At 39.3% G+C, this 26507-nt stretch overlaps 2 protein-coding genes across 14 annotated transcripts in view; one reads left to right on the top strand and one right to left on the bottom strand.

The window, feature by feature from the left end:
* Window positions 1-12288, bottom strand: part of R3HDM1 (R3H domain containing 1) — a 168176-nt gene extending 155888 nt beyond the window's left edge. For 10 of the 12 annotated variants that reach the window (XM_036420858.2, XM_036420857.2, XM_036420859.2 and 7 more), the window contains exon 1: window positions 12107-12287. The gene's annotated coding sequence lies outside the window, so the exon portion shown is untranslated. Of the gene's footprint in view, window positions 1-12106 lie in introns of all 12 variants that reach the window. The other 2 variants (XM_036420866.2, XM_036420865.2) reach the window with 2 other exon arrangements.
* A 582-nt stretch (window positions 12289-12870) lies between these two features.
* Window positions 12871-26507, top strand: part of ZRANB3 (zinc finger RANBP2-type containing 3) — a 162721-nt gene continuing 149084 nt past the window's right edge. For both annotated transcript variants that reach the window (XM_045575675.1, XM_036420869.2), the window contains exons 1-2: window positions 12871-13218; window positions 22106-22273. In XM_045575675.1, coding sequence (XP_045431631.1) covers window positions 22113-22273 — 161 coding nt within the window. In that variant the 5' untranslated portion in view covers window positions 12871-13218; window positions 22106-22112. The remainder of the gene's footprint in view (window positions 13219-22105; window positions 22274-26507) is intronic.

The raw sequence follows: 26507 nt of genomic DNA on the forward strand, positions 1-26507 counted from the left end.
CAGGAGGGAGAATGCCTCTGTGGAGGGCGCCTGGAGGAGCAAGGGATGCCAGCCCCACACCAGACCCCCCAGCACAGGATCCCAGAGCGGGGAAAAGAAGGCCTTGTGTGCAATAAGAACTACTGGCTGTAAAAACCAGTGCGGAGTGGGGCTCAGAGGCTGCTGGAGACCCAGCTCTACCTCTTAAAAGGCTGGCACCATGAACTGAATTTACAAGGTCCTGCTTCTGAGCTCCAGCATCAGGGCAAGGCTCTGGAGAACACAGACACATATGAGGAGGAACTGCACTGTCTGGCATTGGGGCAAGAACTTGGAGGCAGCTTTCTCCCAGATGGAGGTGCCTGCAAAGATCATTGTTCCTATGCTGGGACCTCGGGGTCACAGGGGTGATACATAGCATTTCTGTTTGCTCTGCCCTGGTGAGTTGCTAGATCATGCCTCATCCAATTTACAATTCCACCCAAGCTGTGCACAGTGGCTTTTGCATATGAATGGTCTTTCCTTGCTCAGGGTAAAATCTCTCAAACAAGCTGCAGCTGGGTCAGGGAGCCCCAAACTTATCAATAAAAGACCCAAGACCCAGCACCAGTACCAGCCTACCTTGCTTCAGAGCTGGGCCTGATCTGGACACTTCCCAACCTGATACAAAGAGGAGGAATCTGCAGATTTCTCTGTAGCTCCTGCTGGGCGGTCTCAGACAGTAGCTGACTTTGCACCTCCCTGGAGATCCAAGACCCAGTATACCTAGTGGTCAGTGTCAGACCACATCAGATTACAACTCTACACATCCATAGTAATACACTCAAGGGGCAGACTCAGTGAGCACCAGAGCACCACTGAAGCAAGTCCTGCTCCTTAGGGGTGTCTCCTATGCAGCAACTCTTCCACTGTAATTGCAGCTGGTCCTCACAGCCGATTTGGCCTGGAGGTCAAGTTTCCCCAGTGACACTAACAGCAATCAAGTCTCAACTATCACAGTCCACAAAGGGGTGGACCTAGAGCTCCCAGCTCAGGTGACTATGGAGGCTGAGCCACTACTACTACACAAGGCCATTCTACCAACTCAAGGAGACAAACACAGGGAAGGAGCTAAAATGTGGAGAAAGGGAGGCATGTTGCAAATGAAAGAAATGGAAAAAAGCAGACTACTTGGTATAGAGTTCAAAACCACAGTTATAAGGTTACTCAAGAATCTTCTAGAAACCTCCAAAAAATTGGAAAAGGACTGAAAAAAAAAAAAAAAAGACTAATATACTGGGATTCAACAGTGAAGTGGAGGATTCTGAGAACCAAATCAATGATGTGAAATATGCAGAAGCAAAAAACACCCAACCAAAAGAGCAAAAAGAAAAAAGAATCCAAAAATATGAGGATAGTGTAAGGAGCCTTTGAGACAACTTCAAGCATACCAACATTCACATTGTGGGGGTGCCAGAGGAGGAGAGAGTGCAAGATATTGAGGACTCGTTTGAAGAAATAATGACAGAAAACTTTCCCTACCTAGTGAAAGAAATAGACTTATAAGTCCAGGAAGCTCAGGGAGTTCCAAATAAGAGGAACCCATATAGGATCACACCAAGACATATCATAATTAAAATGCCAAGGGCAAAAGACAAAGAAAGAATCTTAAAAGAGAAAAGCAGTTAGTTATCTATAAGGGAATGCCCATACGACTGTCAGCTGATTTTTCAACAGAAACTATGCAGGTCAGAAGCGAGTGGCAAGAAATATTTAAAGAGATGAATAGCAATGATCTATAACCAAGATTACTTTACCCAGAAAAGCTATTATTTAGAATTGAAGGTCAGATAAAGAGCTTCACAGACAAGAAAAGCTAAAGGAGTTCATCACCACCAAACCAGTATTATATGAAACTAATGACCCGATACACGAAATTCGTGCACATTAAAAGGGGATTAATTAGAGCAAATAATTTAATATTGCTATTTGCCCTTTTTCTATAATAGAAGTGTCAGAGATGAAAGAAAATTAGTCAAATGCAGATGAAAACTTTCCTCCTGTCAGAGTCTGAGGCACACCATGGGACACAGAGTAAGGTCCCTGGCATCCCCCCACCTGCATTGGGCTAGATCCAGACTCGGCCAGTCCCACCTTGTCAAAGTCCCCTGGCGCCAGGATGGGAAAGGTGGCCTGAGGTCCCCCATCAAGCCCTGCCAGGTGAGGAACATGGCCTGAGATTCCCTGCCAAGCCCCATGGGGGTGGGCGGGGGAGGGCATAGCCTCAGGTCCCTGCTGATTGCTCTTTAAGGCTCTTGATGGGAAGTTGGCCTCAGCTATGGGTCTAGCCATATTTGTGATGGAGTGATGGTCAATAAGCATATCCCCTCTTTATTAAATAGGATGTTGAAGGATATTCTTTAAGAAGAGGAAGAAGAAAAAGAAAAAGATTAAGAAAATATGAACAAAATGGCAGCAAATACATATCAACAATTGAATCTAAAAATAAAAATAAATGAATAAGAAATCTAATGAACAGAATGAACTGGTATATAAAATAGAATCAGAGGTATGGAAATGAAACAGACTGACAAGTCTCAGAGAAAAAGGGGGTTGGAAGAGATTAAATGCATATATGCATTACCTATGGACACAGACAATAGGGTGGTAAAGGCCTGGAGCAGGGTGGAAATTGGATGGAGGCAGGCCATGAGGAAAAAAAGAGGGACATCTGTAATAATCTCAACAAAAAAGATTTAAAAAATAAACAAACACCTAATTACCAAAATTCTAAATGGACTAGGAAAAACAGGTCAATTCTACAGTTTGAACAAAAATGGTCAAAATTTAAAAAAAAAAAGGGGGGGGGATGATTTTAAATAATCTTTCTGCTTGTTCTTCACATTACTGAGCATAGCAAGAAATCATTAAAAGTGTGACAGTACAAAATGGCTATCATCAACAAATCAACAAACAAGCGTTGGCAAGGATGTGGAGAAAAGGGAACCCAAGTACACAGCTGTGGGAATGCAGACTGGTGCAGCCGCTGTGGAAAACAATATAGAATTTCCTCAAAAATTAAGGATGAAACTGTCCCACTTCTAGGAATTTATTTTAAGAAATCCAAAACACCAATCAGAAAGAATGTATACACCCCTATGTTCATAGCAGTACAACTTACAATAGCTAAGTGCGTATCAGTGGATGAGTGGATAAAAAAATTTGTGTTACATTTATATCATAGAATACTATGCAGCAGTGAAAATGAAGAATCTCTTACCCTTTGAGACAGCATGAAGGAACTGGGAGAGTATTATGCTAAGCAAAATAAGGCAGTCAGAGAAACAAAAGTATCACATGATACCACTCATCTGTGCAATCTAATGAACAAAATAGATCTAGAGACATAGAAGCATGTAACAGACTGTCAAATCTCAGAGGGAAGATGGGGAGAAGGGATAGGTGGGAAGAGATCAACCAAAGAACTTGTATGCATACATGCATAATCCATGGACACAGACAGTAGGGTGGTGAAGGCCTGGGGCAGTGAACTGGGGTGGTCAAGGGGTTAATGGGAGAAAAAGGGGGACATAAAGTGTGATAGTATTCTCAGCTGTTATGACTTAACTTTGTATTAATCAAAATTTAAGAACAGAAAAAGAATGGAATAAAAAAATACAACTGAGTTTTTGTGCAGCATACTGCATATTAACCATTTAAAACATATTCTTAAATATGCTTGTGAGTCTCAGCTTTGTTTATAATAACTAAAAAGCAGAAACAGCATACTGGTAGCTATCATTAGAACAAAAAAAGAATTGCATATGTGCACAGAATATTACTGGGTAATAAAAATGATCTATTGATACAGGCAATAACATGCATAAATCTGTAATACATGTTGAGTGAAAGGATTTCAAGAGTACAAGAAAGGTGGAGCAAAAGTAGGTTTACAGTTGTTTGTACGGAAAATAACACAATAAAAAAAATCAAGAATAAATGGTGTTTTGCATACTCAAGGCTATAAACCCACTTTTGCCTACCCTGTACTGAATGATTCTATTTACATAAGTCCTAGGACAGGAAAATATATGGTAGAAAAGAATCAGAACTTTTGGTGGTTGTTTCTTGGGGTGATAGTAAAGTTCTATATTTTGATAGACACATGGGTGGGTTCTGGGGATGTATACAATTTGCCAAAAACTCATTAAACGGTTAAGTTTGTGCTTTGTGCATTTTCTAATGCCTATCTCTCTATAAAAAAGTAACTAAATATTGAACTCTAGTCAATTATATGTGCCAAAGTGTTCAAGAATGAAGTACAGTGCCCCTTGACATTTATTTTGAAATGCATAAAAAGTGGGCTGATAGATATGGGATAAAGCAAAAAGAGCAAAATTTTAATAAACACTGAATTTAGTAACAGATAACATTTTGCATATGCTTGGAAAATTTCAGCTGATCTCACAAAAGCAACCCAGATGCTAGAAAACACCAGTGATATGTTTAAATAGAATGGGAAAATGATTTTGAATTTAGCATTCTATACCAGTGATTTTCTTCTTCTTCTTTTTTTTTAAATACATTTTATTGATTTTGTACAGAGAAGAAGGGAGAGAGATAGATAGTTAGAAACATTGATGAGAGTCACTGATCAGCCGCCTCCTGCACACCCCCTACTGGGGATGTGCCCGCAACCAAGGTACATGCCCCTGACCAGAATCGAACCCGGGACCCTTCAGTCTCCAAGCCGACGCTCTATCCACTGAGCCAAACCGGTTTCGGCTATACCAGTAATTTTCAATGAGTGTGCAGAATTTTTACGACATGCAATACCTGACTATTTAGTCAGGAGCACTAACCTCTTTTCCCTTACTGTCAAATAAAAGGCCAACACAACAATGGCTGTGAGATGTGAATGCTCTGTCTATAAATATATGCCATATAATAGAGTTGCACCTTATCAGTTGTGTCGCATAGCAAGGTTGTGTCTGATTGGTTAATTCTTGGTACCAGAAATCCTTATGTAGAAGTATAGGCATCTGATTTTTTTAATCACTTTGGAGTGAAAAGATTTATTATTATTAATTTTTTGTAAATCTAAATTACACTTAATTTTTTATTAGAGGGATAAAAAACAATTTTTTGGTGTGCCACAGAAATCTAGCAATTACTTTATGTGTGCCATGAGATGAAAAAGGTTGAAAATCTCTGATCTATACTATCAGTCAAGTATGGTGGCAGAATAAAGACTTCAGACATATAAGGTTGCAAAAGGTTTACTTCCTATACAACCTTTCTTGGGAAAATATCTCAGGCTATTCTCTACTAGCAAGAGTATTAAAACTAAGAAAGAGGAAGTATCCACAGTATTCAGCGAACAGGTGATTCAAGGTAGGAAGGTTGTGAAGGGAAGTCCTAGGATGAAAGCAGGACAAAGAATTCAAGCGAAATCTTTTTAGGGAAAGAGGCCTCTATGAAGCAGATTGAAAACTGTGAGGATATATCAATGTTTGTTAATCATTGTTTGTTAATCAGAAAAAAAGACAAAATTTCCAGGAAAAGTGAAAAAAATTACAGGATATCTATGCTCTAACCTATAACAAAATAATGTGACATGATTTTGTTAAATTGGTGAAAGCATAGAAAAGACTCCATTTGATTTCTGGTGCTAAGATCATTCTAGCTGTCTTAAGAGACTCATGAATCCTGTTAATAAAACAGTAGATAAAGGAGTGATAATCAGTTACAGATCCACTGCACTTTTTTTATGTGAATGAACTGATTTTTTAAAATCTTTTTATAAATGCAGACTTTCCAAAAAAGCTAATTTTAGAATTGTATTAAGTTCCACACTGGCTCCGTTTTCTATCCCAGTAACGAAAATGTTTACAGTCTTTTTTTTTTTTTTTTTAATGCATCTTTAGTTTCTTTTTAAATTTATTATTATTATTTTTTTTATAGAGAAGAAGGGAGAGGAATAGAGAGAAACATCGATGAGAGAGAAACATTGATCAGGTGCTTCCTGCACACCCCCCCACTGGGGATGTGCCCATAACCAACGCACATGCCCTTGACCAGAATAGAACTTGGGACCTTTCAGTCTGCAGGCAGAAGCTCTATCCACTGAGCAAAACCGGTTTCAGCAAAATGTTTACAATCTTTTCAGCATATTGAATAGTAAGACACAGAAGTTGGTGAAATTACTAGAGTAAAATCAGTTAAGTCTGAGCATCAATTCTCTCAAATCATCTTATTATCCAAAAACAGGTTTTAAAACTGTCCTTAAAAACATTTCTTCCCTATGGGTCATACCACCCTCCCTAAGTAAGAGAAAAACTGGCAGTCTAAAGCCTCTTGCAGTGGGCTGGCACCCAGTCAGTCCCTCAGGAGAGGTTCGCGCTGCTGTGGTGCCCTGTGTCTGACATCCATTGGTCAGCTGAGTGGTGCTACACCTGTGAGAACGCACTGACCACCAGGGGGCAGCACCTATGTTGAGCATCTGCCTCCTGGTGGTCAATGCACATCACAGTGACTGGTCAACGGATCGTGTGGTCCCTTAGGCTTTTATAGATAGATAAATAGATAGATTTTAATTGTGTCTGGGATCAGCTGGATCTCCTCTTCTCTATGCCCTCCCTTCCTACATCAAATGTTTGTGTGTGTGTTTCTGTTAAATGAAGACCTCAAAACAAGGAAATGTAACCAAGTCCTTTAGGAATGCAGCTCTGTCACTAGAATAGTTCAGGCAAAGGCTAAATTATCTGCCTAATTTCTTCCCAACAAGAGCTTGCTCAAAAAAGCACAAGCCTTATAGCAAATGAAAAATGAACAATAAAGATGATTGATATCAGATTCTTTTTAGCTTAAATGAGTGATTGGAAAGTGAAAGGGCAACAAGGCCTAATAAAAGAAGAATGAAAAAAGAATTGGCATTTAGGGCAAACAAAGCATATAAATGAAAATGGTAATTGCATCTTGGACATGTTTGATGTAGAGGTATTTATTTCCATTGTACTCAGATATATGGGAACATGACAGTAAAAATAACACAAAGGAACAATAAGAAACTTATGAACAGAGTTCTGCAAAGAATATCTGTTATAACAGACGCCCCCCCCCCCCCTTTTTTTTTAAATACCATACGGGAACATACATATAAGTAATGGCTATTTTTTGTACTTGACTTTCTAACTTTTAAATAATCATATTTATAGGAAGTTGAAAAAAATAGAACAGCAAGTCCTATGTATTACTCATCCATTTCCCTCCAATAACATTACTTAGGCATAGTTTAATGTCAAAACCAGGATTGACATTGATATCTACACAACCTTATTCAGATTGTACCAGTTTTAAATGCACTCATTTGTGTGTTTGTCTCTATGCAATTTATCACCTGTATAGATTTATATATCATCATCAAAATCAAGATACAGAGCTATTCTATTACCACAAAGCTCCCCCATGTTACTGCTTTATAGTCATAACCATCCTGCTCCCCCAACACCATTCTAATGCCTGGCAGCCACTAATCTGTTCTCCACCTCTATAATTTCCTCATTTAAGAATGTTATATAAATGGAACCACATGGTTGCTACATGTAGCAGTGGTTTGTTCCTTTTTATTGCTGCATAGTATTCCATATTATGAACATAGCACTTTGTTTAACCATTCACTGACTGAAGGGCATTTGGGTTGTTTCCAATAAAAAGATATTTATTTTAAACATAGTTATTCTGTCATAAGCAAGTTTCTTTCCTAAGAGGAACTTAATGAGGGATTTATGTTCATTGAAGCCATAGCTTTGCATACATATACAGAGGTTTTGTTTTTTTTTCTTCCCACACTGAAATTAAATCCCACAGCTTCCCTTTCAGTGAGGGCCAAAGTAGCAAGGCAAATTTGCAGTTAGTTAAACTTCCATCTTATACTGTAATGTGATATTTTGTACCAGTTATGGGACTTCTTTCATGTAGAAGATAGATTAGTAAAGTTAATTGTACAAACTACTTCACAAAAATAATTTATATCCATCACTGATCAAACTAAAGTTGGAAGAAATCAAATTATAGTACTTTAAGCTCTTAAACAAGACATATCAAATTATTGTCTTTTAAGAAGAAAGGTTAAAAATAAAAACAAATGTAGTTTATTTCCGACGATTAATTTCTTTTGAAGTAGTGTCAAGGAATTGTATATAGATGAAAACATTAGTTAAGCAGGCTATAAAAAAATAATTTAAACATATTAATACTATGTGATCTAATATTTAGAAACAATGCTTACTTCACCAGAAAAAGAAGTAAACGATATAGAGGCAAGCAACCTACCAGAGCAAGAATTCAGAGTAACGATCTTAAGATGGCTAAAAAGAATGGAAGACAAATTTGATAATATGAGTAAGACCCAAGAGGAAATGAAAAAAACCCAAGAGGAAATGAAGATGACTCAAGATGAAATGAAAAATGACATCGCTACTATGAAGAACTCAATAAAAAGCATCAAGAGCAGACTAGAAGAAGCAGAGGATCGCATCAGTGAGCTAGAAGACAAGATGGAAAAAAATTCCCAATTAGAGCAGCTTCTAGAAGAAACAAGGCTTAAAACTTTGCGACTTGCCTAGCAGTGAGCTTATAACCAAATATTTTTTAAAGTCACAAATTTACATTTCAGAAAGCACAGAAAGTATAACACCAGTAATAAAGTGTAGGCTTTCAAATGGAAAAAAAATTAAGTTAATAGGCATAAGTGGAGACAAAGAAGGTAAGAAAAGGGAAAATATTAAAGGAAAACCTGGGAATAAAAAAAAAATGCTGTAAAATTATGTTGAAAACTAACTAAATAACATCTCATTTCAACCATCAGCCAATGACTAATTGAATTGAATTGAATTCTGGAAAAATACACATACTCACACCTTTAATCAGGTACAAGCAAATTTGCTTAATTATATAACACATCCTTAGTAAGGAAGCAAAGTCAACTTAAAATTTTGTTTGATTTTTGCACATGTCTGTACTATTAGTAAACTATCAGAATTCAACGATTGAGAGATATTTTACCTTTTTAAAGAAAAGGTTACTATTATATTAAGAAACTGACACACTTCTTTCTCTTTAAGATAACCATCTTAGTTTACTTATCTTAAGTTATAAAAAAATAAGTTTTCACTATATGCAGGTGTCACTATAAAGACAAGAGTAAGAGTACTGATTCTGTGGTTTGGAGCTGTAAGATCTATTTGAAAAGTTAACTGCCATTTGCAACCACACCTCTTTGACAAGAGACTGCTCAACATATGTTTTTACAAAATATCATGAAAGTGAAATTTTCTAAATCAAGTAGCAACAGTGTTTATGACTGTAACATTTTCAAGAATGAAAAAAATAAAATTTATCAACTTTCGGTGCTTTATTTTGAGGAATTAACATTAACTCAACTGGGCATAATCAGCTATTCTAAAAGGCAAGTACAAGAAAATCTCTTTTATTACTTGGAAAGGCATGATAATGCTTATCTTCTGCATAATAACTTGAAAAACCTTATTTCAATTCCATAAAATTTTCTACTGCTATTGTCATGTAAGTCTCTTGAAGAAGCAGCCAACTGTACTGGGTTCAATAGGTTGGGAAGTCTGCCATGACATTATGTCCCTCAGCTCGCTATTCAGCATAAGGTGCAGCTGCCTTGAACCCTGGCCAGACATTACTGTCAGAAGACTTTATAATAAGATTGTTTTCATGCTAACCTTAAATCTGTCCAACTGTACAAACTCCAAGGACAGTTGGAGTATGGGATAATCAATTTCTCACATCTCTTTAACTTTGAAAAGGGCTAGCTGCAGCCCGGCTGGCGTGGCTCAGTGGTTGAGCATTGACCTATGAACCAGGAGGCCTAGATTGGGGGCTCGGTCCCTAGTGTGGGGCATGCAGGAGGCAACCAATCAATGCGTCTCTCTTATCATTGATGTTTCTATCTCTCTCTCCCTCTCCCTTCTTCTTTTAAATCAATAAAATATATGCTATATAAAAGAAAATGGCGAGCTGCAAACTGCCATTTAAGTCACTGTATAAATAAAAAACCCCGATAGTAGGTAATCCCCACTAACAGGACATTTCTGAGACTGCAACACCTAGTGTGAGTGAAAAAAATTTTTATTCTCTTAATATGGATGAAAATAGCAATAGTTAATATTTAATCATACATATTATGTGTTAGGCACCATACTACTTTATCTCTAAGCTTCATAACCCCATGAGTTAAAAATTATCACCCCATTTTGCAGATGAGGAAACTGAACTGAGTCTCATAAAGGGTCCCATCGCAAGAGGATGCAGAAGCCTCCTATATTTTTATCAGCCCTTCTCTGTACACAAGGCACATAAGATCTGAAAGCATCAATTATATAATTTGTTAGTTAACCAACAAGTTTTAGTAAATGCTAGGCTAAGCTATGTATGCTGTGGCTACTTCGTGGGGAAATGAGGGGGACTTACCTTTCAGGGTTTATGCATTCCATTTTTAAAATTGTAACATATCCAAATTTCTTCCAGGCCCTGAATCTATGGCTCTATGCCAATTCTGTATCTAGGTGTATTAATTATGGAATATGGAAGATCATTAAGCCAGTATAATTTCCTCATCACTGAAAATATTGTGTAACAGTTAGTTAAAACTCAGATATTTCTTCAGAACCCAAGTTTATTCTGGTAACAAGCTTCAGAAATAGGCCTAGAATTTTATCACTCATTACAGACATGACTACTATAAATTATAGAATCCATTGTTTAAAGACATCTTTACCCAGGCAAAAAAGCAAGGAGTGAAAAGATGAGTACTTAACATGTGAGAAGAAGCTATTTGGTCTCAAATATGGCTAAATATGCCAACTTTTGTTAAACTTAGGTGTGTCAAATTAATCACACCAGTATCCTACTATATTAAATATGACATAGGTCTTACTGTTTCAAGTATTATACATAGGTGAGCTTCCAGTTTGACTTTATTCTTTCATTTCTTAACAGTTCTTTTAATCAATGACATTTAAGCTAAAAGCAAAGGGTTTCTTCAGTATTACAATTAGGCAAAACTATATATATATATATTGTATATTATATATATAATATATCTATATAATATCTATATCTATATCTATATCTATATACATATCACACTTTTCTTTCTGGACAATCTTATTAGAAAAAAATCATGCTATTTACTACGCCTTACTATTTTACCAAGCACCTCTTCACCTTTTACTTAGTTGACTTGCTACCCCGGTTCAATTATACACGGGGCATGAGAGCCTCAACAATCGAAATTTCTCTAAAAAAAAGCAAGGTCAAAGAACAGAGGCACCTCTGCACCTAGGAACACAGAAAAGAAAACGACAAAAAAACTTCACCCACACCGGGATTTGCAGAGGACACATCCTATGGCTCCAACATAACGAGTGTAAATCTGACCCCTGGAGTCCGGGGCACTGACAGCCATTCAACTTTCCTTTTAATTTCCCCATTGTGCTTTTTCCCAAGATGTGCCTGCATTTCACCAAATGCCCCCTTTGCTTTCTAAAAATTGTCGCGGCGCAGGGCCGGGGTCCGCGGCCACGGGGCGGGCCGGGAGCCTGGGGGCCGGGGAGACTGAGGGGCCGGGAGCCGGGGGCCGGGGCCCGCGGCGGCCGCGCCGGAGAGAAACACGCGCGGCACCGTTCCCGGCAGGCCTGCGGCGGCTGGGACCCGAGTCTCCGGGGCTGCAAGGGCCGCGGCAGCAGCCATGGCAGGGACGAGGGAACCTTTCCCCTGCCTCCTCCGCTAGGCCTCGAGGGCTTTGCTTTTCACATGGCCCCCGGTGGGGGGCGGTGGGCACAAGGCAGTGGATGCGGCTGCACCCGCAGCGGCGGGCCGGGAGAGCCGGGCTCCCTCGGAAGCCGACCTGCTGGGGGGTGGGCTGGCAGCAGGCACCGCGGCGGGGCCTGGCCGGAGGCCGACGGCTCGGTGGGGAAGGCCACCTTCCCTCTCACACACCACATCGCTCCCCAGCCTGCCTCCCTCTCCGTTAGCGCTACCGGTCGGCCGGCGGGGGAGGGGAGCGAGGCGCGTTATTCCCGGGGACCTGGAAGGGGGAGGGGACGGCATCACTTACCCGCGTTACTGAGGAGGAGGAGGAGGCGGTTGGAGCGCGGCGCGGCGGGGCTGCGGCGGCGGGGCTGGGTGGGTGCAAGTCAGAGTCTTACGAAAGGGAATTAACCCCATCACCAGCCCGGACACCGGCTCCAGCGGCAGCCGCGGCTGGCAGAGTCCCGCCCCTTCCCACCACGTACAAGCTCCGCCTATTTGTTCTCTTCGAGGGCAGTCGACAAGTCATAGGCTGTCTACCGTCGGAGTGACGGGAGGCCCACCCAATCACGCTCAGACAAACGGCCTTCGCTCCACCCCTTTATCTCCTCCTGGGCCGCGGGAGAACCGTGCCAAGTCTTCCTCCACCCTCAAGGGACAAAGGACCAATCGGTGATTAGTATCCGCCCTTGAAGGACGCCCAGGATGACCAATGGTAAAGCTGAGAGGACAGCCATTTTGCCCACTTGAAAAAGAGCCACCTTTTCCCACGAGTTGGAACCTGAGGTGGGGGGAGTTCTGGGAGTTTTCACTGACCTGAAGATATTGGAGAGACAACCATTTTTTCAAGGAGTATTTACAGTATAATGCTTTATAGGAGTAAGAGAGAAATTTCATGCTCCATGGGGGACGATGAGAGGCACGCTGCTTGAAAGCTTGACTCCTCCCCTTAGCGGTAACGGGTTCTAAGCCCAACACCTGGGCTTTCTAGGGAAGGAGGGGTGATTGCCCTTGTCTATCTAGAAGAGCGAACTACGTTTCCCAAGATGCTTTGCTCCTGCTCACACCCTTTTCTCCGTTTACTTCCCTCGGCAGCCTGACGGGAATTGTAGTTTTGGGGAGGGAATCCATGCCGCCCCCTTGACCAATAAGAAGGGACAAACTTTTGAATAATTGGGAGTTTGGGGAGGAGAGCTAGTTGTCTTGAGACTGCAGTGAATCTCTTTCGCCGCCGGAACGGAAGAGATGAGGGGTAGAAGAGCAAGGTAGAGCAGAGTTTTCTCAGAACACCATAGGTGGTGTAGATTTCTGGTGTTTGAACTGTTACTTTCATTTTGTCCCTTTGAAGTCACTTCCGCTTTGGGCGGATACAAGCCAAACGTGTGGCGGGAGTTGGAGGCTCTGCAGCGGATACCCCAGGTGTGGCCGTCTGGGAGTGGAATGGCGGGCAAGTCGATAGTTTCTTGCATGAGCGATAGAAAATTGAACGTAATTTAATTGCATTTTTAAGGAAGAGTGGGTGAAATGGGGCAGGGGTAGTTCATAAGTCCATAATGCCATTCTCCACCCAGCCTTCAATCCCAGAGTCCCATGTGTTTTGCTTTTTGACTTGCTCACTTTTGCACCCATTTATTTGTTGTGGGAACCTAAGGCCTTTAGCCACTGTGGGTACGCAGGGCTTCATGGCATCAGTTTGACTGAAAAACCAGCTCTGAAGCTCTGAGCTAACTCCTCCCACTTTCACAAACTTTTGGAGACTAGTTCAAAGGAAGAATGTTCCAGAAGGGCTCAGGATTGATGCTAAAAAATGGCGACTTTACCTCTTTGTCATTGACTAAAGCATACAAGTGGCGATAGGTACTAGCTATAATACACTGATAAATAAAGATATTTATGCACTTTCGAGCCCACAGCCTAATTTGAGCACATTAGGCTTTGATTTACGCCCCACTTCTAGATGCAAAAGTGCATATTTTTTGCTTTTTGATGTTTCCTTTGAATTACCTTGGGAAATTCATTGAATTAAGAAGACGCAGGAGGAAATAGGTCGTCTTTACTCCCCAAGACTAAACTAATTTCCCTATCATTTTGACTAAGCCTTTCTCAAATAAATTCTAAGTTTTCCCCTGGTTCTCACTGAGACTTTTATATAAATATCTTATATATATTTATTTAGCACTTACACTGTATTAGGTACTATACCAGTCTTTGGGGATAAAGCAGTGCCAAAAAGACAGGATGCTTCTTTGTCCAAAAGTAGTGAGGAAGACAAAGGCCAAAGAAAATTAGAGGTAATGTTTTTTTGTTTAATATTTTTAAAAATTTATTTCAGAGAGGAAGGTAGGAGAGGTAGAAATATCCATGATGAGAGAAAATTATGAGTAGGCTGCCTCCTGCACGCCTCCTACTGGTGATGGAGCCAGCAACCCAGGCACATGCCCTGACCAGGAATCCAACTGTGACCTCTTGGTTCCTGGGTCAGTACTCAACCACTGAGCCACACTGGCCAGGCTACTAATTTTTTAATCTCTCTAAATTAAATCAAGATTTCATTAGTCATGTTTTGTGTATTTATTCTGTCACCTCTTTCCATTCTACTTGTGGATTAAAGTAAGCAAGCATATTTTCTCTCTCTCTTTTTTTTTAAACTGAAGCATTAAAACGTTCTTGTCTAATACTCTTGAGTTTTTATGCATCAACTAGATAGTAAATTTTATAGTTAACTAGAGGCCCAGTGCATGATTGAAATTGTGCGAGGAGGTGCCCCACCTCCCACCATGCAAAGAGGCATCCCATGGCACCCCATGGGGAACTGGGACCTGTGCCCGACTTGCAGTGTCCCCTAGCCCCCCTGCTTGTGTCTGCTCCCGCGCTGGGGGTGGGGGGTGGGGGGCAGGACCCGCAGCATCTGAAATATAGAGCTATAACTATACCTTTCAGCCAAACAGTGTTGTTGAGTCCAACAGACAAACCCTGTCTCTTGTTTTAATGAGGTTGGAATTTTCATTATAATTTAGCAGTTATAGACTTCTATAGATGATTAGTTCTTGTTTTTGTGAGCTCTTCCAGAATAAATCAAGTTAATAAGTGGTAATGACAGCCAGCATTTTATTGAGAGTTTCCTCTGAGCCAGGATTGATGTTAAAGTACTTTATGTAAATGTTCCCTACAGTTTTATAATTATTGTTATGTGATATTTTATAGTTAAAGAAATTGGGGCCCAGTGAAGTTCAATAAGACTTAAATTAGTCCTTGATCAATAAAACTTGGAGCTGAGATTCAAATCCAGGTCTGTCTTATTCCTGGTCTCTTGACCACTGCTCATCCTGCCACTCAAATATTTATTAATCTCCCAATATATGCCAGACACATCATGAGAGATATGTAAAATTCCACCACAGGATTCTGGAGCCAATGGTGGCAGTCTCTTCTTCTTTTGAACTATCCTTTGCCACTCATACAATAACATATTCATTGTATTTAAAAACAAAGGAAAGTAAAGGTAATCTGTGATCTTATCACCCAGAAATATCATTATTGTATTTTGGTGAGTATCCTTACAGATATCTCCCTCTTATAGGTGCAGACATATATGAATGGTATCATACCACATTGCTTTTTTGTAAAACAAATTTTTAAAACTTTGTAAGAGTTTATTTGAGCCAAACTGACAACATAAGCTAGAAAACAAGATCTCAAATGTCTTGTAAACTTTTTTTAACTTACAATAGGCTGTGAATATGACTGAATAAATATTGATATTATAATTTTTGATGGCTATCTAGTATTTCACTATATGTTTCTAATGTGATCAGTTCCCAGGTGATGGATATTTATATTGTTATAGGCTTTTTTTTTTTCCAAAGTAAAAGAACATAAAATTTACCATCTTAACCATGTTTTATTGTTAACACTATTACAAATGTCCCCCACTTCCCCTTAACCTCCACCTCCACTTTGTCTCTCCCCCCTTCCCCCCCACACATAACTCCTTCCTCCCCAGTGTATATAATACAGTTGTATTAAGTGTATGCACCTGTCAGGCAACAGATTTCTGGAACTTTTTCACCTTATAAAACTGAAACTCTGTGGTCATTGAACAACAACTCCCCTTTTACTCTCCTACAGCTCCTGGCAACCACTATTCTATTTTATTTCTAATAGTTTGATTACTTTAGATACATCATATAAATGGAATCATGCAGTATTTGTCCTGTAACTGGCTTATTTGACTTAGCATCATGTACTCAAGGTTCATCCATGTTGTAACATAAGACGGAATTTTTTTTAAAGACTGAATAATAGTCCATTGTATTTTATTTATCCACTCATCTGCCAATGGACATTTAGATTTTTTCCACCATTTGCTATTGATGAATAACTAGAGGCCTGGTGCATGAAAATTCAGCCCAGCCTACACCTTCTCGTAGTTTGGGAGCCCTTGGGAGATGTCCACCTGTTGGCTTAGACCTGCTCCCCAGGTGATCAGGCCTAAGCTGGCAATCAGACATCCCTCTGGCAGTCCGGGAGCCCTCAATAGATGTCCAACTAATGGCTTAGGCCCACTTCCCATGGGGATACTTCAGTGAGCATGGGTGTGCAAATATCTCTTTTTAATTAAATATTTTTATTTCTTTTATTGATATATACTCAAAAGTTGGATTGTTGGATAATTTAACTTTTAAATAATTTCTCAGTACTGCTGTGAGCTCCATGTTAATATGCTTATCTGATTATCCCTTAAATCTAACTTTTTATTTTTGTGTATGGTGTAAGTTGGTGATCTAGTTTCATTCTTTTGCATGTATCTGCCCAATTTTCCCAACACCATTTATTGAAGAGACTGTCTTGATTCCATTGTATGTTCGTGCCTCCTTTGTCAAATATTAATTGAGCATAGTGATTTGGGTTGATATCTGGGTTCTCAATTCGATTCCATTGATCTATAATATATGTCTGTTCTTGTGCCAGTAGCAGGCTGTTTTGAGAACAGTGGCTTTGTAATACAGCTTGAAATCTGGTATTGAGATCCCTCCTACTTTACTCTTCTTTCTCAGGATTGCTGTGGCTATTCGGGGTCTTTTATTGTTCCAAAATAACTTTTGGAGAGTTCTTTCTAGGTCAGTGAAATATGCCGTTGGTATTTTAATGGGGAGTGCATTGAACCTATAAATTGCTTTGGGAAGTATGGACATTTTAATGATGTTGATTCTACCAAAATCTAACTTTTTAGAAATAGGATTATTTAGCCACACATGCTCCAATTCCTAAATTACTCTTTTCAAAAGGTTTTGCCCATTTTCCTTCCTACTTACAGTGTTTGAGAGGACTCATTTCCCATCTTTTATTCTACCCAATGAGATTGTAAAAAGTGATCTCTCATTAATTTAATTTGTATTTATTTGAATTCTGTTGATGCTAAGCATCTTTTAGATCTATGTTGCTCATTATAGTTTAATCTCATGTGAGTAGCTTGTTATCTATCACAGTCTCTTAATACTTTTAAAGAAATTGCTTCTTAGGTTTTTAAATCTTTGTCACATATTTTGCAAGTTTTTACTCCCACTTTGAAATGTATCTTTTTACTTTTTGATGATGTATTCCCATGGTATAGTTTCAATTCTTTTAGTGTTGAAATCTATCTTTCTCTTTATAATTTCTAGTTTATTTGTGATGCTTAAAAATTAGGTAATAAAAATATGTCTATATAAATTTTCATTTGTTTTTACATTTAATTTTTCAATTTATATATACTTGGTTTTGTTTGGACTCTGTTCTCTTTCATTTTTTTAAAATCAATATTTATTATTCATATTATTACAAAAGTTCCTCATTTCCCGCCCCCCCCTTCCACCAGGTTCCCACCCTCTTTTTTTTGTGTGACTTGTACTATACTCGTTATCTTAATTTCAGTAAATTTGTTTTGAAAGCTAGTAGGAAAAGTGTGCTTCCCCTCTTCGTTTTTAGATATTTTCTTGTCATTCTCATGGTTTATTAGATGATTTTTTTATATCATTTTTCAAATTAAAAACAAATCTCTGTACTTTTGTATATTAACAAAATACAAGTTTGACATTTATATAGATATGGAAAACTACATAAAGGAAGGAAAGTATTTCAATTAGTGTTAGCAATCAGAATTTTTCATGGGTACAATCAAGGCTCAATGGGACATTCTGTTCTCTGTTAAAACATATTTTTATTACAGAGTTGGATCAAAATGGTTGCAGTTAAAGAGCACATCTAACTTTTAAAATTATATAATCACTTTTTATTCAGCAGCTTGCATGTGATAGATGGATTCTGGTAGGACCTGATAACTTCTTTGAGTGCTTATCTCTAATTTATAACTATTTATCACACTGTACTTTTCAGCCTTCTCCAAGTACTTCAAATTCAACATGTCCCCTAAATCTGTTCCTCTTTTACCTCACTTGCTTCTTTGGTCAAGAAGTATTTATTGAGCTTCTACCAAAAGAGGTACTGACTAATGGTCAAGTGGAGGTCCAGGTTGCCTAGATTTTCTTCTTGGTTCTGCCAGTTACTCCATGGGTGACCTTGAGCAGATTAGTTAACTATCTGTACCTTAGTTTTTTCCTGTAAAATTGAGATAATAGATAGTACCTATGTCACAGACTGTGTGAGAATTAAAATACTTAATATATGTAAAACACATAAAGTAGTGCCTAGTACATAGTAAATGTGTGCTGGGCTTTGTTAATTTAATTTTTATCGACCTGGCTGATGCTTTTATTTATTTGAAGTAAAACAACAATAAGCAAGACAGTTGATGGTTCCTGACTTTATGGAAAGCATTCTAATAGGAGAGTGAGAAAATTTTCTAGCAAACAGATTTTTTAAAATTGCTAGTTATAAGTGCTTTAAGGAAATCCTATATAATAAAAGGCTAATATGCAAATTGACCAAATGGCAGAATGATTGGTCGCTATGATGCACACTGACCACCAGGGGGCAGACGCTCAACACAGGAGCGTCTGCCCCCTGGTGGTCAGTGTGCTCCCACAGGGGGAGCGCTGCTCAGCCAGAAATCACAGGGGCAGTAGCAGGAGCCTCTCCTGCCCCTGCAGCAATGCTAAGGATGTCTGACATCCCCTGAGTGCTCCCAGACTGCACATGCCGGGCTGAGGGGTCCCTCCCTTCCGCCCCCGCCTCAGAGCACATGATTTTTGTGCACTGGGCCTCTAGTCAGCTAATATTAAAGAAAATATCAGGGTGTCCGTAGGGAGATATTGCAGTATTCCAGTTGAGCAGTGATGCTTTGGGATAGGTGATGGTAATGGAACTGGAAACAAATGAATTTATTTGAGATATACTTGGGGAATAATCAATAATAATTAGACTTAATATGGCGGCTAAGGGAGAGGGTGAAGTTGAGAATGAATCGAGGTTGCTGGTCTGAGTAGCTTGCTTGATTTTATTATTACTGAGAGATTGGGCAGGGGGCACACAAATTTGATGGAGAAATCAAGATATTGTTTTTGGACATTTAGGGTAGAAATATTTATGAGATACCGAAAATGTCAGGTAGGTAATTAAATATAGGAGTCTGAAACTAAGAGATTGTGAATTATATTAACTGGACTATTTGTGGTAGCCTTCTAAAGGTTATCCCTGTCTCCAGATCTGTTTTTCCAGATTTGACAAGGTAATCTTTGTAAAATAGTGGCCTGATTAAACTCCAAGAATAGCTCCCAATTTCTTGTCAGAATCAAGTTCACTTTCAGCGTCGCATATGAGACCCTCCCTGATCTGGCCTGTTTACCACTTATCACAAGCATCTTATTTTTTAGCTATATAAACTGCTAAGGATTTTCTGAAACTTTGTGTTTTTGCAAATATGGCTTCTTTCTCTCTAGAATATTTTAAAAATTTAAAAATTGATTTCAGAGAGGAAGGGTGGGGGAGGGAGGGAGGGAGAGAGGGAGAGGGAGAGGCAGAGGGAGAGGGAGAGGGAGAGGGAGAGGGAGAGGGAGAGGGAGAGAGAGAGGGAGAGAGAGAGAGAGAGAGAGAGAGAGAGAGAGAGAGAGAGAGAGAGGGGAACATCAATGACAAAGAGAAAATCATCGATCAGCTGCCTCCTGCATGAACCTGACTGGGGGTTGAGCCTGTAACCCAGGCATGTGCCCTCACTGGGAATTGAACCGTGGACCTCCTGGTTTATAGGTCGATGGTCAACTACTGAGTCACACCAGCCGGGCCGTATTTTATCTTGATTCTCCATCTGCAAATTCTACTCTTCGTGTAACTTCAATTTAAGAATTACATAAAATATTTAAACAAGCTGTACTAAGTACTAAGCATTTTTTTCTGCTAAATGAAGCCTGCTTTGATTGTTTGCTATGTTACACAGAGTCAACACTCCCACTTATGTATACTATTTTTATATATACGCCTTTCATGATGCTTATTAACTGTGTTGCAGTTATTTGTTACTAATACCTATTTCTGTCCTAGAATGGGCTGGGGGGTGAGGATATAATAACATAAATTTATCTTTGTATATCTGGTACCTTCTACAATGTGAGGTACATAATAGGCACTCAATAATTATTTGTTGAATGAGTGATTTTAAGAGGCACTGTTGCATAATAGGGGGGGAAAAATCAGACTTTTAAACTAGGCCAATCTAAGTTCCAGGCTAACTATCACCAATATTTCTATGTCCCTAACATGAGAATAATAATACTTATTTTTTGTGAGTTTTTTTGAGAACTACAGATTTTTAAAAATATATATTTTATTGATTTTTTACAGAGAGAAAGGGAGATAGATAGAGAGCTAGAAACGTCGATGAGAGAGAAACGTCAACCAGCTGCCTCCTGCATACCCCCTACCGGGGATGTGCCTGCAACCAAGGTACATGCCCTTGACCGGAATCGAACCTGGGACCTTTCAGTCCGCAGACCGACGCTCTACCACTGAGCCAAACCGACTTCAGTGAGAACTACAGATTTTATAAGATTCCCTAGTGTAATATATCACAAAAAGAGATCACTTAATAAGTGGGAGTTATTTTATCATTATTCTGAAAACAGTTGCCTATACAATGAGAGAGTCTAGTGTCCTTTTTTTTAAAGTAGTTAGATCAGTGGTCAGCAAACTCATTAGTCAACAGAGCCAAATATCAGTAGTTTTACTATGATTGAAATTTCTTTTGAGAGCCAAATTTTAAAAAATTAAACTTCTTCTAATGCCACTTTTTCAAAATAGACTCGCCCAGGCTGTGGTATTTGTGGAAGAGCCACACTCAAGGGGCCAAAGAGCCGCAGTTTGCCGACCACTGAGTTAGATAATTAGATATAGCAATTTTTATTTTTTTATTTTATTTTACTTTTGTTAATCGTCACCCTAAGACATTTTTCCATTGACTTTTATGGAGAGTGGAATAGAAGGGGAAAGACAGAGAAACATTGATGTGAGAGAAACACATCCTGCAAGGCCCCGGCCAGGGTGGAGCCTACAACCACAGTATGTGCCCTTGTCCCGAATTGAACTTGGGACCTTTTGGTCTGCAGGCCAGCACTCTATCCACTGAGCCAAGCCATCTAGGGCAGATATGGCAGTTTTTAAAACCCCATATGTGACATTTAAAGTATTATATAATTATCTAATGTATTTAAATTGATATTTTATTATTTTAAATGTTTTTATTGATTTCAGAGAGAAAGGGAGAGAGAAAGGGGGGGGGGGAGGGGTGTCTCGGCCCATTCTCTGTGCCCCTGTCCAGCCCTTCCCACCATGGCCCTCTGTCTTCTGTCTGCCAGCAGCTCCGGTTCCCACACGCTGACAGCTCTGGTCCCACTTGCACCCACTGGTGGCGCGAAGCAATTGGGACCATCGCCAACAGTGGGTGCAAGCAGCGTCTGTGGGTGTGAACAGTGGCTGCTGCCCCAATTGGCCCCTCAGGAGCAGGGGGAGGTGGAGAAGCCCTCAGGGGCAATCAGGGCTAGCAGCTGCCACTTGTACCCACAACCCAAGCATGTGCCCTGACTGGGAATCGAACTGTGACCTCCTGGTTCATAGGTCGATGCTGAACCACTGAGCCAAGCCAGGCGGGTGATGCTGAGTTTTTAGGTAGGAAATAAGTAGTTGCTTTTGAAATTAGTAGTTTGAATTTTCTTAATAGCTAACTCTGGGAACATGATTTAATTTATATCTATGTGGATAGTTTATCAAGGCTACTGGTAAGTATGCTTACATTATTATTTATGTTTAACTCTGTGGTACACTTAGTTAATATTTATTTCCCTAACCCCTTCCCTTTTGTTTTTTTCTTTGATTTTAGGATCATCATGCCCCGAGTTCATAACATAAAAAAGCCCCTTACATCTCAGATTTCTTGTTTGACAAGTGAATCTTATGAACAGCTGGATTTTTTGCCTGATAAACTAAGAGCAAAGCTGCTTCCTTTTCAGAAAGAGGGCATTGCTTTTGCCCTTAAAAGAGATGGCAGGTAAGGTACTTTTTTCAAGACATGCTAAAAATGTTAAATCCCTGTCAAGTTTTATAAAAATCAAAGCTCTATGCAAAGGTGTGTGTGTGTGTGTGTGTGTGTGTGTGTGTGTGTGTGTGTGTGTGTGTTGTATACATAGTCTTTTGTTAATTTATTTTACTGGATCATGAGATAATAATTTCAAGATATGTCTTATTTTGCCTTCATTTGTGAATGATATTTTGGTTGGCATACATCTCTACATTGATAGTAGATTTTTCTTAGCACTTTGAAAGTTGTAGTCTGCTGTTTTCTGGTTTCCATAGTTGCCATTAAAAGTATGCTTCTAAGGCTCAAAATATTACCCTACAGGTGACTTATTAATTACAAAGGGAGAAATTACAAAATGGATAATGTTAGACAGGCATAATGTGGTGCACAGAAGGTGTATAGCATTCCTTAGTGGTGTTTTCTTGGAAATACTTGACCTTATGGTCATAAGGAGGCAGTCAAACCAGTTCAGAACATGGAACATTTTTTCTGGACAACTGACCTGAACTCTTCATATGATTCAGCGTCATGAGTGAGAATGTTCTAAACTGAGAGATAATTAAGAGCTACAATATCTTAAAGTAAAGTATACAGTTTGATTAGGTCCTGGGTAAGTACAAAGGTAAACTTTAGAGGACATTTTTCAGATAACTGAAACTTTTATCTGGACTCTATTAGAGTGATGTTATTGAAATTAATGTTGATTATCTTAGACTAGAGGCCCGATGCACGAAATTCATGCACCAGGGGTGGGAGTGTCCCTCAGCCTGGCCTACCCCCTCTCTAATCTGTGACCCCTCAGGGGATGTATGAATGCCTCTTGCAGTTCAGGACTGCTGCCTTCCTGCCTGATTGCCCCTAACCCCTTTGCCTACCTGTCTGATTTCCGCTAACTTCTCCCCTGCTAGCCTTATCACCCCTAACTACTGCCTCTGCTGCACTTGGGATGCAGGCTTCTTTCCCTCTGGCCGGCTGCAGGCACCCAGGGGCCTGGGCCAACCACAGCCGCCGGGGAATGTGGGCAGGTGGCTTCACCCACGTCACAGCCACAGGCACCTGGGACCTGGGGCCACAGCCACAGGCGCTGGTACCAGGGACCACAGGTTGGGCAGCCTATCCCTCTTCCGGGCCGCAGCCTGGCTAGTCCCCATTCCTCTCTCACGAGCTCATTTGTGCTTGGTTGGTCCCTATTCCTCTCTCCCCAGTGTTGAGTATCTGACTTGTTATGGTGTGTCGGTATGAGGGCGGGATGACCACTTGCATATTAGCTCTTTATTATATAGGATGAGGTAATGGTGTTGTAGATGAATAGAATGTTATAATTCCTGGGATGATAAAGACTTTTGGGGTAAAAAATTCTTCCATTTGCAGCCTACTTTCTACATTTTTCCAAAAGGGAAGGACATGTGTATGTTTCAAAAAATTTTGAGTGTGTCAGCTAAAATGTTAACAGAGTGAATCTGGTGAGTGGTATAAGTATGTTTCATTGTATTATTCTTTGGCTTTTCTGTGAGATTAAAAACTTGCAAACCAAACCAGAACAACCCTCCTGACACACACAAGGAATCAGTCTAATTTTCATTCCTTTGTAAATCATTTGTTTTTATCTGTATCTGATTTTAAGATTTTATTTTTGTCTTTGGAGTTCTGTAGTTTTACTAAATTAACTCAGTATTTTTTTAAGTAATCCTGCCTGGAATTATAGTGCATTAAAAAAAAAAAAGTAAATAAATAAAAATATATATATATATATATATATATATATATATATATATATATGTATGTGTGTATATATATATATATATATATATATATATATATATATATATATAAATTTCAGAGAGGAATGGAGAGAGAGATAGAAACATCAATGGGGAGAGAATCATTTATTGGCTCCCTCCTGCACGTCCCCCACTGGGGATCGAGCCCGGAACCTGGGCATGTTCCTTTGACTGGAATGGAAACTGGGACTGTTCAGTCCACAGGCCAATGCTGTATCTATTGAGCCAAACCGGCTAGGGCGAATTATAGCACATTTTTAATCTGGGATTTGTATCATGTTAATTCTGGAAAATTCTCAGTTATTATCTCTTCAAATATTGATTCTTATCCATTCTCTTTATTATCTTCTGCAATTTCAATTAGACTTATACCTGACCTTTTTACTCTATTGTATACTTTTATTAATTTTTCTTATATTTTCTGTCAGTGCTACATTATATATATTTTTAAAGATCTCCCTTATTGTTCATTATTCAGTTGTTCTAATCTGCTGTTTAACTCACCTACTCAGCTTGTAAAAAAAACTTAGAAAAGTGTGAAGATCATAAGTGTACAACTTGAAGAATTTTCACAGTGCAGCCATCACCATGATCAAAAAAGGAAATTACATTACTAGCATCCCCCAAATCTTCCTCTTGTCCCTCCCACACCCTCTCTCCAAGGGTCACCACAGTCCTGACCTCTAACACTATAAATTACTTTTATATGTTCAATTATATAATTGTAATCATGCATATATACGTATACTTTTTTGTGTCTGGCTTCTTTCACTCAACATCATTGTGAGATTTTTTATATTGTTGCATGTATTTGTACTTGGTTTATCCCCATTGTCATATAAAATTTCACTGTGTAAATATATGCCATGATTTATTTATTGATTCTACTGTTGGTGAGCATTTAGGTTGTTTCTAGTGTGGGGCTCTTAAAAAACAATGCTATAAACATTCTTAAGTAAATCTTTTGTTAAATATGGATACATTTCTCTTATGCATATATCAAGAAGATAAATTTGGGGATAAAAAAATGTGCGTATATTCCACTAAGTAGCTACTGTCTGTATTAGTTTGCCAGGTCTGTCTTAATAAATACGTACCACAACTAGGAGACTTACACAAGAGAAATTTATTGTCTCAGAGTTTTTGAGGCTAGAAGTTGGCTCTTTGCATTGCCTGTAAATTATAGAAATAATTATCAATTTTCACACAAAAACATTGCTGGGATTGTGCATGGGATTGTTTTCCATTTACAGTTCAGTTTGGGGAGAATTGATATATTTATAATATAGAGCATTTTAAAAGTATTTTAATCCATGAATGGGAATTCTTCCATTGCTTGCCATTTATTTTAATCTCAATGATCCCTCCTTTTACTTAACTTTAATAAGATTTTATAGTTTTTAGTGTGTAGTTCTTTTATATAATCATTAACTTTATTCTTAGGTATTTAATATATTTGAAGCTATTACAATATGTCCCCCAACCCCTAGCCTTTTATTTATATTTTAATTTTTGGTTTTCTCTTTGGCTATCCAAAAATTTTATTATAATATACCTACATGTGGTTTTTGATTTATAGTTTAATCTGTGGTTATATGCCATTCATTAATTCAGAAAAATTCTTAGTTGCTGTCTCTTCAAATATTATTTTGCCCAATTTTTCCGCTTCTTAATCTCCAGTTATAATTATACCAGAGGCTTGGTGCACAAAAGTCATGAATTGGCGGGGGGGGGGGGGGGGGGTTTGTCCCCTTAACCCAGCCTGCACTCTCTTCAATCCAGGGCCCTGTGGAGGATTGGGCCTAAACAGGCAGTCAGACATCCCTCTCACAATCCTGGACCTCTGGCTCCTAATCGCTCACCTGCCTGCCTGCCTGGTGACCCCCTACTGCCCCCTCCCCCCCATGCTGGCCTGGTCACCTCCAACTGTCCCACCAAGCCCCCGGCCAGCCTGCCCTCTCCCCCTGCTGAACTTATCGCCCCCAACTGCCCCTGACTGCTGGCCTGGTCGCCCCATGCAGCTTGCTGTTCAATCGTTTGGTCATCCCTCACTAACCCATTTGCCTGCCTAGTCGCCCCAATCAGCCTGCTTGTTCAGTTGTTTGGTTGTCCCTCACTAACCTGCCTGCCAGCCTGGTCATAGGCAGCCATCTTGTGAGGGTGTGATGGTCATTTTGCATATTACCTCTTTATTACAGAATTAAACATTTTTTTGGTGTCCCAGTATCTCTTACCTTCTTTTTCATAATTTTTAATTTTTAAAATTTTTGTGGCTAATTGGATATTTTTTGTTTACCCATATTCTTCTTTACCAATCCTATCATTTGCTGTTAAATAAATCTATTACATTCTCTTAAGGAAGAGACCACCACTCACAATACCTGAAACTAGAACCTATTCAATATGTCTGAAAAAAAATAGCT

The sequence above is a fragment of the Pipistrellus kuhlii genome, unplaced genomic scaffold, assembly GCF_014108245.1.
Source record: "Pipistrellus kuhlii isolate mPipKuh1 unplaced genomic scaffold, mPipKuh1.p scaffold_m20_p_7, whole genome shotgun sequence".
In the NCBI taxonomy this organism is placed as follows: Eukaryota; Metazoa; Chordata; class Mammalia; order Chiroptera; family Vespertilionidae; genus Pipistrellus; species Pipistrellus kuhlii.